The sequence below is a fragment of the Tachypleus tridentatus genome, chromosome 6 (genome assembly GCF_004210375.1).
Source record: "Tachypleus tridentatus isolate NWPU-2018 chromosome 6, ASM421037v1, whole genome shotgun sequence".
In the NCBI taxonomy this organism is placed as follows: Eukaryota; Metazoa; Arthropoda; class Merostomata; order Xiphosura; family Limulidae; genus Tachypleus; species Tachypleus tridentatus.
The window spans coordinates 29,051,776-29,068,125 of record NC_134830.1 but is presented as its reverse complement, the minus strand read 5'-3'; the positions used below and the strand labels follow the sequence as shown (position 1 = coordinate 29,068,125).

Below are 16,350 nucleotides of genomic sequence, written 5' to 3'. Positions count from 1 at the left end.
ATCTAAAGCAGACAACAGCTCTTTGGCTAACAAATCTAATTTAAGAGTCAGTATAGCTTGGAATTGTAGTAATTGCTAGATAACATATGAGGCTTGTTCCTGAGCAAGAGTAAACACAAATAACACTTTGGTCTGTACAACTTAATACATCTGTGTTTTGGTGTTTCACACTATAAAATTAGAAAAATGCAAATGTTAAACAACAACAACAAGGTCACTAAGATGCAAGTCCATTTTAAATTTAGATTGAACCTTGCAATTCCTATAAGGTTGTTGCAATTACTAGCTGTTGGTGGCTTAATTGTACGCTTTTTCAAATGTTATCAACCCCTCTTTTTAATATACATTAGGTATTTTATTATAAAGCTGTGCTAGCACTGCATAATGTGTATACTAAAAATTTGTACTGTACACAGTTGCAAAATAATGTATGAAATGATTTTCTTAAGCTAAATTTGCTTTAAGTTTGGTGGATGTTACACATTGTAATGCTTACTGTTTAGGAAAAAAAAATTTTTCAGTCTGAGGTATATTCGTGCAACATCTCACAAAGAGTAGTAATCTGACTCAAATAGTTTGAGAGTGTTTTATATTTTAACAAGTGGAGTGAACTACTTGCACATGTCAGAACAATGAAATACAACTAAATCCTTTTTCAAGTGTCTGTTACACAAAAGAATTATCAAAAGTTACTATCTGATAAAGATTTATTTTGAATGTTGGATGGCAGTATAGTATGTTAATTACAATTGTTTTAAGATGATTTCAACTGCAAGGTATTAATAAATCCATGTTTCTATCTAACTCTCACACCAAACAAGGACTTTTACTCTAACACAACAAAACTTCATGGTATTTAAAACATTGTCCTTCACTGTAATTAACCATTGATTGAAGTGTTATTGAACTAGGAAAAATAAACTTGTTATAGTTGAATTATATTTGCTGTATTAGAGAAGATGTTTTAGTTGAAAGTGCAAGTTTATATCAGTATTTAAATTTGTATTCCTTCCATACCCATGGGTAGGTATGTTGTTTTGTACATGCATGCTGAGGTTGTCTGTTTTTATTCTAAACCTTATTTATTAAGCTTATGTATATTTCAGATGTGTTTGCAACTGTTATGTAATACACAATTAATGCAATCAAAAAAGAAAGTATGTATCATTTTAAGTTTTGACGCTAACCAACATGTTGCATTTCTTCAATTCAAAAGATTTCAGACTGGCTTTGGTCATCTTAGTTATTTATTAGAAAACAATGTTTTTAATATATTTTAAATGTGATATACTAGAGTAGAGAAAGCTATGTGCATTAAAAGTCAATAGTGAATAGGGAAACTTATCTAGCTAAGCAAAGTTCTTTAGATAGGCTTTGTGAAAAGACATCAACTTGGTCTTTGTTTTGACAATTTAGTTTAGCAATTAAATAATAGTAGACAGCTTAGGGAAGAAGTATCGAAGGTACTTGAAGGCTGCAGATTCCTTATCAAGAGCTGTGACAAATTGTTTCAAGAGACCCAATTTTATGTGCAATGGTGGGAAAAACACCTTCTGGAGGCCCACTGGTGGCTCGCACTTGACAATGTGCCTCCCCATAGAGAACTTGGTCCATTTTGGCCAGTGTTTCCTATTGTAGTGCTCTGCAGTGTCCCTGCTGTTCCAAAGGCAAAGATAACAAGGAAACTTGGTAAAGCCTCCTTGGAGACCCATCAGGAATGTCACCATTTTGAAGTCTCCAATAACCTCCAAGCCATACTCACCATACTTCAAGGCTTATAGCAAGGTCTTGATACTGTTGTATTTCTCTTTGAGGTGCACCAAATGAACCAAGGGAAGAGGTGGATATTTGCTTCTGTTTTGGAGCAGCACAGCTTTGAGGCTTCTGGATGAGCTATCAATGAAGAGGCACCACTTGTTCGGGTTACAGGCAAGTCCAGTTGCCTTGCACAGACCAGATATATTGTGGCAGAAGCAGAGCCCATCTTGACGAGTGAAGAAGCTTGAAAAATGTCTGAGACGCTTCCTCTGGCTTGCGACTTGCACACTATCATCTAACAAATCCCACTCTTTGAGCCTAGGTGTCAAAAGCTCGACATTCAACTCTGTTAGACCAAGATCTCTGATCAAGTCATTGAGATCTTTTTGGTTGGGGTAGTATGGGTTTCTCTCACCAGCTGCACTTCTGAAATTATAATCTGGATCTTCAACATCTACCTTTTCTTCTGATTTGCTGTTCTCTTCTGAGGATGGCTGCTTTCTTTCTGGCAGAGTGGGTACAGGGAGCTCAGGGCAGTGTGGCACTGGGGCTATGAATGATGAAAGGTCCAGATACATGATAGCAGATGGATTCTTGCCAACTCAACATTTGGAAGGGTCCACCATGCAGAAGTAGCAATTGCTTGAGTGGTCAGTTGGTTCATGCCAAATTCTTGGAATAGAGAACATTGTGACTCTTTTTCCCCTCTTTACCATCCTGCAAAAAAGCAAAATAAAATTGTTATTATGAAGAATAAATATATTTCATCTACAACTAATGTATAAGAGGTTTATGCAAAATATTTTGTGATATTTTTTCTATGCTATTGGAAATTAATTAAAAGATATTTAAATTTTAAAAGGTCTAATCTTATTATTCAAGCAAGCAAAAATTGTCCATCTCGCCTTCTGGATTTTTTTTTTGCAGTGCTCACAGGTAAAATGAGGTGCCCAGGGTTTGTCTTGATCCCTGACAGACATGCTAAAATATGCTTTGTGGGCTTCACACATTTTAGCAGAAGCTGTTCCAGAGTACTTTTTTGTTCTTGTGTTGATAAATTGGCCACATACATAGCAGAATGTATCTGGAGAATGCTTGCAGCTTTTTGATGCCATCTCTGATAAAATCAGATAGGTCTAGGCAACTAGAACTAAACTGAAGTGGTGAGCCCCTGTATATATATTACTATGGAAAGTTCTAGAAAATTATTTATCAGCTATTCAGCACTAAATCTACCTGGAATGTTCTGGAAAAATGGGTAAATTTGAAACTTTCATTACCCAGGTCACAAAAGGAAAGTTTGAAGAGAAAAATAAGTTTTTTCCATTTACTTTAAGCATAAGCAATTGAGAAATAACACTCTCTACTGAGGAACAAGAAAAAGTAAAAAATTTTGTTACATGGTGTTATTATATTTGAATTATTCTGACTATACAAAGAATCAAAATATTTCCATTACAATTTTTTCCCTAATGGGATAGAAGTAAATCTCTAGATTTAGAATGCTGAAATCAGAGGTTTACTTTCCCTCTGTGGACAGAGCAGATAGCCCGATGTGGCTTTGTCATGATAAAAAACACCATTATAATGATTGTTCAGTATAATGGATTGATGGATCTGATTATTCCAATTTTCATGCTAGAATAATCAATCAATGAGCCTGATGATTTATTACCATATTGGTCAAGCTTTTAATTAATGATATGCTAAAAACATTATCTAATGTTAGATATAAGTAGTTAGTTTCTTTTTTAATAAAATACTTATATCTGGATATATTTCTTCTGAAATTTGGTAGCTCGAACCAATAAAATTTGGCTGTGATTAAATTATGAGAGTGTTTTGCATGCGTGTTTCAAAATATTTTAAAGTACAATAAATTAAATCAGAGTTTTATTTTTTGGATATTGAGCTCTAGAATGCATTCACATTTATTTAATCAATTGGCAAGATCGCCCCTTTTGTAGGAACATTAATGTAATAAGTTTGTCTTTGTAACTGATTGAACTTAAATATGATTAAGAAATAAGAAACTAGCGATAAGTCTGGAAAATGAGATCCAGTTTTAGTTGCTGAAGCCATTCTGAAATCTTTGAGTAAGAGCGGATGATAGTGCTTGGTGACAACCACAAGTATACGTTGCCTCACTCTCCTGTGTACATGTATGAAGAATTAGTGAACGCTCTTCTTTACAGCAACACAGGTGTTACAGCCTCACCTCTGTTCTTCATCTATAAACATGGCCGCAGCAGGTGGTGATATAGACAGGTCTGAAGCCCACCTCATACCTAAACAACAAAGTTGCTTTGGGAATAAGGCACGCCATGATACCAAACAACATGTGCCACGATGTATTCCATATTATATTTGGCACTGAGGTATAACTGTAAAGTCAAAAGAAATTTTTTGTGATATTTCATTTTCTGAGCAATGTATAAAAAATTTTAATAATTTTGTTAATTATTTATAATTCTGTTGATCTCTCGTGGAGTATATATGTCTTTGTTAACTAGAAGGAGAAGTTTGCTTTTAACTGTTATTGTATGGAAAACCTTATTATGCTGAACATAATTTGAACCAAAGATTAACTGATAATCATAAGTGGCATGCATTTAGAATGTCATTGCTTTTATGATTTCATATCTGTGAAATTTTTAACCCTTTTCTGTACCAAGAGCTCTTCTTAATAAGTAAAATTATGTGACAACAAATAAAATCCATTGTGATACTATTTAGATCTGAGAAGTTCACTTCTGAATTGACCAGAATGACAACTATGCTACACTTGCATCTTTTTTCTATTGGTCAATATGTTAGTTGAAAACTACTTGTTTTTCAACTTAAGTTTGGAAAGTTAGTTTTGATATTCATCACTCTGGCTTTTATACTGTTTTATTTTATTATTTTTATGTCAGCTTTTGAGTAAAATCCATTGTAATTGCATTTCTAGTATAATGAGGTATTATGCCTAAGCTACAAGGAGCCAGATATAGTGATTTGGTTCTATATAGCAAGAGTGGTTAACCAAAGTACTTAAATTATAAAATAAATTGCAATGATATTAATATTTCTGATTATTGCAATTATCCAAAGCTCATGCTATAAAAATTTTTAACAAGCCCAGAGATTAATTGATTACCAAACTCTACTAATGGCCCAGCTGAAAGAACCAGTATTCCAAAAATGGCTGGGGAGGACTGCCTTGTCATCAGTTGATGTTCAGTTTAACGTGTGTGTATAGTTAGATCTAGAAGACCATTAGCAGAAATAAAACAATGCATGTCGCATAATGCCATCAGGATACCTAAATATAGGTCCTATGATTATTGATCAGGACTTGAAAATTAGAGACCTAAGCTATACAGTTCTTTATATGTTCAGTATCATTGCTACAGCTTCCAGTTTTTAGTGTATAATAAATATTCTTTATATGTAGGTCAAAAGTACATGGCCTAAAGTTGATATCTCTCCTTGCAACTGCTCAGATCAAAGTTTAAATTCATATAGTTAAGTTAGGCTACAGAGCTATAGGGTTCAGATTTGGTCGTGATAATGTTGAATATTTGTCAAGAATGCTCAGGAATTACAAAGATTGAAAACATACAGTGTGGGGTGGTGAAGTGTTTTCTCTCATTCAAAAATCTGTATGGCACAATGAAAATTTTAAAAACTGTGCCCAGATGGATTTAGTAAGAAAGGTAGAACTTTGTTTGATGACCTTGTGCTTGCTTAGTGTGATTACCTATGATCAAGTGTAATTTTTAATAGCAAAAATTTACAAGATGTTGAAAACCAGAAAGATTTTGTATATAACCTATACAAGATACAATATGTTTAACCAAACTTCTCCTTTCTGATTCTGGTACTTGTATTTAGCATAGCTTAGTAGTAGTAAGTCTAATTTAGGAAAGTAGGTAGATAGTTTAATGACTAGTTAATTAACTTGTTGTACATATAAACTATGTACTTCCTTTGGGGATTAGTGATAGAATCTGAATCCTGGTTATTGAGGGTCACATCAGCTAATCACGTGTTCTTTTACTCAGTTCATGTTCCAAGTTATCTTTTATTTGCATGATCCCAGTTTGATTAGAACAGCTACCATTCCTGTTCTGATGTTTTTTTTTGTATTTTCTTAATTTCTACATTTTCCTCCCACCCAGTGAAGAAAAATGAACTCTCCTTAACTCATGTGTGGTCTCCAATCTGTGAAAGTGACATTCCTGTCTCTTATTTTGTAATTGATGGAAGATGTGCTAGTCAAGACATTTATACAAATAGAGTTAAAGTAAGACCAGAACCACAGTTGAATGAAGATATGCTTAGCAAGCAGTTAAGATGGTGTATTCATGGAGACCATTTTCAGTTTTCTTACTTTTAAGGCAACTTCTCGTTTTAACTATGTAATAAGAGTGCTTAAAAATGAGTGATTTGTTCATCTGTTATATTTATGGATGACATTTTGATGCATGTCCAGTTAACTGTTAGTGGAAGTGGTGTAGTCCTATTGGAAGCAAAATATTTTTACTGTGATATATATATGTAGGTCTAAATTTTCCCACTTGTTTTATTTAACATAAGTCATAAAAAGTGATAAACAAATCATTTGTTCCTTGCTTTTAAAAGTGTTACTTAATTTCTAAGCTAATGTATGTATTTGTTTATCAGTAATGGTAATTTCTTGAGGGTAATATATATGCACTTAGATCTTCTGTGATATGTATTCATCTCATATCTCTAAAATGTTCAATCATGCTCATTAATGTTAACATAATAATGTAATGTTAGACATTATGTTAAAGTTCTTAAACATGTAGTACTTTGATAGTGGGTTACACTTACATTTCTTTTATCTGTGAAACTAGGTATAAAAGTGTGAACACTACTGTCCTCTTTGTACATGATATTTGCTTGAGTTTCTTCTCGATATAGAAAACTAGGTTACGAGTTCATCAGCCTCATATGTTAAAACTAGTTTGAATTCTGTATAATAATTTGGGTTAAGCAATATTTAATTGCATAAGTATCTGGGTAATTTTTTATGACTACACATCTTCATTTTCTTGTTCACTTATTCAAACCATACTCAGAATTTTTTGTTGTAGGCATTGTATTTGACTCGGTCAACACTAGATAGCAATAAGAATAGATACATTCTAATAGTGTTCTTGAACATTTTTACAAAATTAATTGTACATAATCACTATAGAAACTCAAGTGAGAGTATTCTCCTATTTTCTCTCCAGGCTTTTCCTGGTGTAATAGTACATATGGTTCCCATGAAATATTTTTGGTACTTTTGATTTATATTTTGAACTACATAGAATCTTGAAAATAGTATAATTGGTTTATGTGTCCACTAAACCAATTATGCCCTGTATGTATGGTTAGTTAAAATTGTTTTGTGTGAGTATGGGTTAAGGAAAAAATTCTCAAGTAACATAGGTGGTATTGCACTTTTATTAGTGGCCCAGTCATATTTACCAAACTTAGAAAATCATATGAATCAGTTATATATATACAATACTTTCAATGTGTTTTTTATGTATGTATTGTGGAATTTCTTTTAAAGTGTAATAGTAAAAAAAAACAAAAAAAAACAATCTTGTATATGAGAACTTAATTTCAGTCAAATGTTTTTGATGTTATTTGATAAAAACATAAATAAAGTGACCACTTACTAAACAAAATTAAGAAATGTGTATATTGTTCATGTTGTTATTTGTGGAAATTGCATTTAAAATTGTCTACTTATAATACTGTATGGATTTTGGATTAGTTGCAACTTAAAGACTATGAATTATATAGATAACATGATAAGTTTTGGATTTTCGTACAAAAATTAATATTTTTAAATGGAGAAATGTATATAAAAATGTATTGTAACCAAGAGATTTAGAATGATTACCTTTACAATTCTGTTATACCTTCGAACATTAGTTGTTGACCTTGCCTTTGTTTTGAAAAGAACAAAAGAAGTAATTGTTTATGTACTTGGAGATCACTGTTTTTAATTTACAATTGTGGATTTATATGTTGACATTAACTGTAGGTTTTGTCTTATCAAAAATGGAAGGTTTTAAAATATTGCACTGTGCAATACAGATGCAAAATAACAAACAATATTTTAGGTTACTTCTGAGCCCTACAGTTAAATAATTCACATAGTTTTTTGTTGTTTTTTCACTCTTCAATTAAAGGTGTATCTGGATGTTTCTATTCTTCTCAGTGGTATAATATAATTAGGTAAATTGATTACAAAACCTGTTTTAAGGTGTATGTAAATAAAGAAAGTAAAATTGCATATACTTTCCTCTTCAAAAATAGTGGCACACATACATACAAGTATTAAAATTGAGAATGTGCCACTTTGCACGTGTAAACAAGTCATGAAAATGTAGCAGCTATTGCTTTTTTGTTGTATAAAAACAAAATTGAATTTGACTTTCAGTTGAATAGTAGTAGCATACAAAATGATAATAATTGACATTACAGGTTATTCTTTAAGTACAAAGAGCATTTTCTTAAGTTTTTTGTTTTTTAATTCTTAGAAGAAAAATTTTAAGATTCTGTATGAGTGTTAAGGTTCTGATTTGTTGTCAGCTATGATAAATACCCAGCAAAAGAACAGAACAATAACAAAGATGTTTATTGTATCATATGTTGTAACTCTTAGCTGATTTCTCATAGATGATGACAACAATATGTGACCCATATTTTTAAACTGTTAATTGCATTATGAATAGATTTGTGCACTAGTGTCCTTCATTGGTATTACCTAAAACTGCAGAAAGGAAGAACAATTGAATATAAACAACTGCTTTTGTCTTATCACATGAAAATCGCAGAAATAATCAGTACAGTATTAAGTTTTAAAAATTTACTGTATAGAACTTAAATCAAATCCTATTATTTGTTGTATTTTTTGTACTTAAGCATTTCTTTGTTAAATTATATTCAGTTCTCAGCGTATATATAGGTGAAAGTTTCAGTGTTAATAATATGAAAAATGTGTTGTTGGTATACGTTTAAGGAAAAAGCTGCAAACTCTTTTAAAGAAGCATGAAGGTTAATATTACTTTGGATTTGGTTACTTTTTGTTTTGTCCAACACTTGATTTAATCTGGAAAGTAATGTCAGTTTGTGTTTATTTTGCTGTTTAAAATAGAACAAATATTAAATTTTCTCTCATTGTGCATTACTTAAATTTTTTACAAGGTCATTCAGTATATTTTGCCAACTTGTTTTATTATGTTTTTTGATACCAATTTCCATAAAGTTCTTCACTAATAACCTTGTTTTAATATTTATATTTGCATCATTTTTTTAATATTTCCATGTTAGTAATATTGTTACTAATATTCAGAAGAGCTGAATGTTAAAGTGCTAGAAAACTTGAAAGATTCAAAGTTTCCATTGACATGTACATTTTTAAAGTTTGATATAAATTTATGATTTTTTACATTTCTCTGATTTTGGCATCCTGTAATTTTACGGGAGATTTTTTTTAATTTTCCAGGTAATATTTCATAAAGAGAATTTTCATGAAGGTATTTAAATGTATGTGAAATACATACGTTTTGCTTGTATAATTTCAGTGAAATAATATGGTATACCATTCAGCAGGCATTGGTAAATATGCTATAACACTTAAATCTACACTAATGGAACAATACTAAATTTAAGTGGAAACTAGTTTCAACATTTTAGCTGCCCTCATCAGTTCAAGGTTTGATGAAAGAAGGTGTATTAGAACTATTCATCATTTAAATTTGGTCTTGTTCCATTTGGTGTGGCTTTTTAAACATTATTTTTAATTACACTGTGTACTTACCTATTTTTGTAATGCTGTAAAGCATTGTTTGTGGTAGTTTATTTTTATTTATGTAAGGCTGTGGAGGTAATTTCTTAGTAGAATATCATGTGCTGTCTTGAGAATTTGTACTCCATGAGTAGTGTATTCATGATAAATTGGAGGAATTTCTTGTCACGGAATTGAAATAATAAAACATACTGATGTGATTTCTGCAATAAGTAGCTGAAAACTATGTTTGGATATTGAGAAAAGATTTTTTAAAAGTTTGTGTTAATTGAAAAGTTGGCTTCTAGAATTCGTTCTTTGGAAGAATCCAGCCAAACTAGAAGGATTAAAATTGCATTTAGTTGCAGTGAATGACTCTCCTGTTTGTGCAAAATAAACTCATTATTCTGAAAGCAAGCTAAGAAAAATGGTTGGAGAAATTTTGGATGAAGAATCGAATTATAAAGAATGTTCTGGGAAAAGAGAATAAAAAAGAACTGTTGCAAATAATTCTGTTTATAAAACTTTTAAGTAAATTTTCGTTTCTATAAATAGAATGGTTTCTGATCTACCTAGAACATAATGAACAATGCTTTCACACAAAGTCATCAAGAATTACCAAATTTTGACTAGTCACAATGCCAGAAAGAACTGGAAAATGCAATGTTCTAGTGCATCTGATGGCAGAATGTTGGAATGCAGCTTATCAATTGTTTGCAGTAAGTTTGTGAAGCATCAGTAGCATAACATATACTGTGAGAAACTGTGAAGCTTCAGTTTTATACTTTAGCCATGAAAACAGTACTTTGGTACTTTTGCAGAGAGATCTGAACAAATCAGTTTTCGTATCTTGATATGGTTGCAAAACAGTTTGCAACAGGCAAACAGAACCATGAATCGATGTGTTATAAATGCCATTCGTTATTTATACTTACTGATGCTTTTACTGTTTTCCATGTTAGCTTTACTCTGCAAAAGAAAACGTACTGTGATATATGCAATGAGTGGATGTATGCTCGTTGAAACAGTCAACATCAGAAATTTATAGACTGGGTGAACCTTATGATGATATGCAAATTTACAAATTTTGATTTTACTTCTTTGTTTGTGTCTGCTTCCGTAGTATGGTCATATTTCCTTTTTTCATTTTTTTTATTAAACCAGACCTAAATTCATAGTTGTCTGTTAATGTCTATTGCTCTAATTCTCAAGACACTACCAAGTTCACATTAATATATAGGGGTTTATGTATAAACAGTCATCCTAAAACATTTCCAAATGTAAGGTATATGGGAGAGGATATTTCATTTAAAACACTGTGCTAGCACACAATATTCTCATGGTTGTGTTCGGACAAAAAAAATTATAGTGAAAGTTTTCGTAAGTATCATTTTTGCTTTAAAGGCGAAATTTACATGCGACGGTAAAAAGTGTAATTACATTTATTTAATTATCATTCTTACAGAACTCGTTATTTTGTTTCTTTATTAATACATCCACTCTTTAACAAGAGTTAGAAGTTGCTAGTACTAGTGAACGAATATTCAACTTTCATTGGTCGAGGAATAATGTAACTTAACCCTGAGTTACGAACGTCGTGGAAGAAAAGGGTAGGTTGGGGTTACCTAAAAAAGAAAATGCAAATTTAGTCACCCCTTTTTATATTTTTCATAATACAAAGTTATTTGAAATTTAAAATTGTTTCTCATGAGGAATTCGGAGTTAATATATTGTGAAATAACGCCAAAATATAGGTAAATTACTTGAAAATGGCACGAACACTTTCTATAAAATGATTATAAACATACGTTTTTGTAACAAGTTAATAATTTCGTTAAAAGTACAAGTTTAATTTTTGCGCATATTTTATCATTCTGTTAACGGTCAAAAAAATCGTGCTGCTGCTATAATTGTTTTTGTTATTTCTGATTAGATAAATTCTGACAAATGTATAATGAATATAATTTATCAGGAACGTAACGATAAATGCTTGACATAAAACTAATATAACAAATCATTTCATCTTAAAAATTTGAAAATATAGGAAGATAACTAAGACATTTTGTGGTCCAAAACATCGTAGTATTTTTTTTTTTTTTTTGGTCTAATGTAAATAAGCGATAGATTTAGCAAATTAATGTACGTTGTCAAGCCTCTTGCGTTGAAGAATGTATAACACGTAGGTGACTAAAAATTGATTAGTTACTTGTTCAAAATATAACTAGACGCACAAAAATACAGAAAAAGAAATTGTCGTTTTCATTTCGTATGTTTTGAAAGTCCAGTGTGACTAACTGGTGATACTCGGAGAAAGGGGTTTAATGTAACGTTGATCCAAATTATTTCAATAATGAGCATCTCGGTTAAATCGTATGGCTCAAACATACGTTTTGTTTGATTAGAAGTGGAAATGTACTAGAAGAAATCTACATTGCGTCAGCAAACTCGGATCGTGACAAATTTCATCAGTTTATATTTCTAAATGATTAACTGAGAAGGTTCAAATTTTTTATGACAACAAGCAGTGGTTTAACCCACTTGAGAATTGTCGAAATCTTCTCTTATGATCTACCTATACAATGTAAAAAGGTGTTTGTGCAATGTTCCTGCTAAACCGTTTCGGATGTTAGAGCGCTGGACTTTGAATTGAATCCGGTCACTGTATAAGTTCCTTCATTTAACCGTGAGAGCCTTACAGTGTAAATGTCAATCTCGCTATTCGTAAGTAAAGAGTTAGAAGTGTTTAAAAAACTATTGGTAGTTTAAAATCTAGGTGTTAAGTTTGAGAAATGTTCTTAGTAATTTTTATGTTAACTCGAAAAATGAACCACGTTTATTTAAAAGTAATTAATACTTCAAAATCCAGCATATATCGAATTTGCTCTGGCGCATTTTTTAGCAACATCCTATTTCGATGAAACATTGATCTCGCAGACAGCCTAGTTGCTTTGTATCAAATAACCAATTGGTTCAATGTTTTTATGTGGCAACTACAATGTGTTAAGCCATTAGATGTGTAGATATTTCAAAGAAAAACACCTCGCCTCATCCAGGAACCTAATTTTGTATGGTATAATAGTCCCACAGTGTTTCACCTTTAGCATGTATGGCCGTTATTTGGAGGGGAGTAACCTATTTTTTACTTTTCGCAAAATTTGTGAAAAGGTATTAAGAATCCAGCACTTGTAGACCTTCTTTAGTTGAAATAGTGCTGTGCAGTCTTGGGGTATAATGTATTGTTACCATACTTATTTGTCAACAATGTATTGATCAGGCTTTATAGATTGTGCTCTTTCATGTATGGTTATATCAAATGCTGCAAAATCTATGAATGTCGTACAAAGTTATTTTTTAATAAGTGAAATGTTTTCAAGCATGAAGAACACTTTCTGTTACCTGAAGTATTTCCTAAGTGTTATTATGAAGATTCAGATTCTGTTAAACTGAGTTTGACTTGCTGGTTAACATGCTACCTTTTGAATCAAGAAGCTTAAGATTTGAAACACGATATGTGTATGAACATGCTTGCATTTTCAGTTGTTGATTAGTTTGTATAATCGTGATGGCTTTTCTCGTTATTCCATTTAAGAGAACTGTAAAGGCTGTGGGTGCTATTGACTTGTTGATTTCCTTCTGGTTAGTAGTTCTAAATTGAGGATGGATTATTCTGCTATGACAAGGCCGGTTAGCTCTTGTTGCATAGGGTATAGTTCAGGCTGAAAATGTCATATATTTCTCCAAAACTGTTGATTGTTTATTTGTGCAATAGATCATAAATGAACAAAGATAGTGGGCATATGGAATTTCCGCATTCTTAGCGGGGTATAATCCATAAAGTCATCTTGCATTCATCTGATATTTCATTTATATTTATGGTGTGTGTATGAACTTATCAAGTTACACAGCAGTTCGAGTGGATAAGTCTTCCAGTGAAAGAGTTATCTGGATACGTTCAAAAGAAAAAAGTAAATTCTTTACGTTCTGCTTTCCCGCACAACTAATTTATTTAACTAAATCTTAATAAACTTACCAATTGTGTAGTTATTTACGTCAAAATACAGAAGAAAAAATATTACTTATCCTGCATGTGCCCAAGTTCTTTCCAACAACGGATAATTTAATTAGAAAATTTTCCAACACTCCATTTTGTATTTATGAAAGTTTGTTTGTTTTGGAATTTCGCACAAAGCTACTCGAGGGCTATCTGTGCTAGCCGTACCTAATTTAGTAGTGTAAGACTAGAGGGAAGGCAGCTAGTCATCACCGCCAACTCTTGGGCTACTCTTTTACTAACGAATAGTGGATTGACCGTACCATTATAACGCCCCCACGGCTGGGAGGGCGAGCATGTTTGGCGCGAACCCGCGACCCTCAGATTACCCTTAACGCGCTAGGCCATGCCAGGCCCGTATTTATGAAAGAAAATATTTGTTAGAAAAATTAGCATTTTCCATAAGCATGTTTACACGTAGATTTAAAATGATTTATACAGTCACTGAAAATCTTAAACATGGATTCATATATATTTCATAGCGGCCATAACGTCTTATGTTTTTTTTTTCTCTCTTTTCATAATAATTTAGAGAAAGTTATATTTTCTCAAAGGTAGAAATAACGTTTATTTCTTCTTTGAAATGATGCCCTGAAAGAATATTTCCAGTGTTATGCTGTTTTTAACATTTCAAAATTATATTACTTTGTGTAATAAGTATTGTATATGTATAAAAAATAACGTGTTTGAAATTAAAATCCGGGAATTGATGATGAATTGCCTCTTACACAAGTTCCATACAAGGGACTTAAACCGTATTGCGTAAGACAATGTATGGTGGGCGCTGGTAGCTAGTTGTAGCTCCTTTGGTCTGTTAATTCAAAAAGAAGGAAAGTTATGCGTATTTTAAAGTAAAGTATGTCATCTACCAAATAATGTACATGCAAATAGCTGAAAATTGTTAAACTAGTATGTTTAGGCCTTAATAGCTAATATTTTTCCGTATAATTGATATGAACAGTCTTCAAGTATTAACAGACCACTCATTAGTTAAATGTTGAAGTAAAAAATAAATAAAAGTGACTTGAAAAAATATATAAATTACCTTGCATATCAGTGAGATCAGAATTTGTGGATAAATTTAAGTTTAATATATACCATAGTAACTCGGTAAAAGTTATGTGTTATAATTGAAGAATATCTTTACATGTTAATTTATCTAGAATATTTTTCAGAAATTATCATCATAAAAAGATTATTTTTACCAAATTTAAAAATGGCGTCTGTAGCGTCTTGTACATCAGAATATGAAATGTAGGTGGCGCTTCATCACAAAATGCCAAGGGCGAGGGTACAAAACGAAAGTCATGAGTTTGTTTTTGTGATTTGCCTCTCATTCATAATTTAATTATTAATTTTATCTTTACTATTTTGTTTTATATTTGTGTGTGTTTCTACTAAGATTATGAAATCTATATTCATATTGAGAAGTATGTAGTAGGAACTCTGTTATAGAATTGGTTTGTTTTGAATTTCTCGCTAAGCTTCACGATGGATCTCTGGGCTTCTGTCCAAACTTTAGCAGTAAAAGTCGGATGAAGGCTAGTCACCACTACATCTAGGGCTACTCTTACCAACGAATAGTAGGATTGGCCGTAATATTATAATGCCCTCACAGTTGAAAGGATGAGCATATTTGGTGGGAGGTGGATTTAAACCCGTGACCCCCAGAGTGTAAATCAAAAGCTTTAACCACTCACCCATGCTTAGCCGTGTGATTTAAAATATAAAAAAAATAAAAGACGACGTTTCGAGTCTTCCGTTGTAAAACATGCAGTGCAAAAGGTTTTTGATCACCTGTTTATTTTCATTTGTAAAAGATGTTGCTGATAGTCATACATTTTTGCTTCGATAATGCAAGTATTGTACTTGTCATATAGCCATAAAGTAGAATTTTGCTGTTCAGATATATGTTCCAATGTGAAAAATAAGTGGCCAAACGAGAATGTCCTAGCAGTCAAGCAGAACATAATAACAAAGGTTTGTGTTTTCTTATAGCAAAGCCATATCGGGCAGTCTGCTGAATCCACCGAGGAGAATATTTAGGAAAACCTGGTATGCATTTGTTCTTTTGTTAACAGCTACCAGAAGCTTCAGAACAACCCATTGTTCCTAAATGTTGCTGACAGTTGAAAGTACTACTTATAAGTATTATTTCTAATGTTGAGTAAATGTACGTTTCGAATCAATATGTATGTGTCTGCATTGGAAACGATTAAGGCATGAAAAATATTTCCCTTCAGCTTGACAAAAAATTTTAATGCGAATTATTAAAAATAAGAGGAGTCGTAAATAAATTCGCATTACCGAATCATTAAAATAGCGATATTACGATAATAAAAAAAGGAAAACGGTAAACAATTGGGGCCCGGCATGACCAGGTGGTTAAGGCGCTCGACTCGTAATCTGAGGGTCGCGATTTTGAATCTCTGTCACTCCAAACTCGCTCACTCTTTCAGCCGTAGTGGCGTTATAATGTTACGATCAATCCCACTATTCGTTGGTAGAAGAGTTGGCGGTGGGTGGTCATGACTAGTTGCCTTGCCTCTAGTCTTACGCTGCTAAATTAGGGACGGCTAGCGCTGATAGCCCTCGAGTAGCCTTGTGCGAAATTAAAATAGAAACAATAAAATATGGGATTTAAGAAACTTATTTTGCTTTTATAAATGTGATTACATTCTTATCGACGTTTCTTTATTTGAGAAGTTTGTCAAAAACATGATTTTGTTAACAACATTTG

The 16,350-nt window shown here is 32.1% G+C and overlaps 1 protein-coding gene across 5 annotated transcripts in view; it reads left to right on the top strand.

The window, feature by feature from the left end:
• Positions 1 to 16,350, top strand: part of LOC143252161 (uncharacterized) — a 52,617-nt gene that overhangs the window by 26,668 nt on the left and 9,599 nt on the right. Inside the window, exons 5-6 of one of the 5 annotated variants that reach the window (XM_076503869.1) lie at positions 3,954 to 4,136; positions 5,922 to 10,734. The exons of 1 other annotated variant lie outside the window; for it this stretch is intronic. In XM_076503869.1, the coding sequence (XP_076359984.1) occupies positions 3,954 to 4,135 (182 nt within the window). In that variant the 3' untranslated portion in view covers position 4,136; positions 5,922 to 10,734. 3 more of the 5 variants (XM_076503868.1, XM_076503865.1, XM_076503867.1) reach the window with 3 other exon arrangements.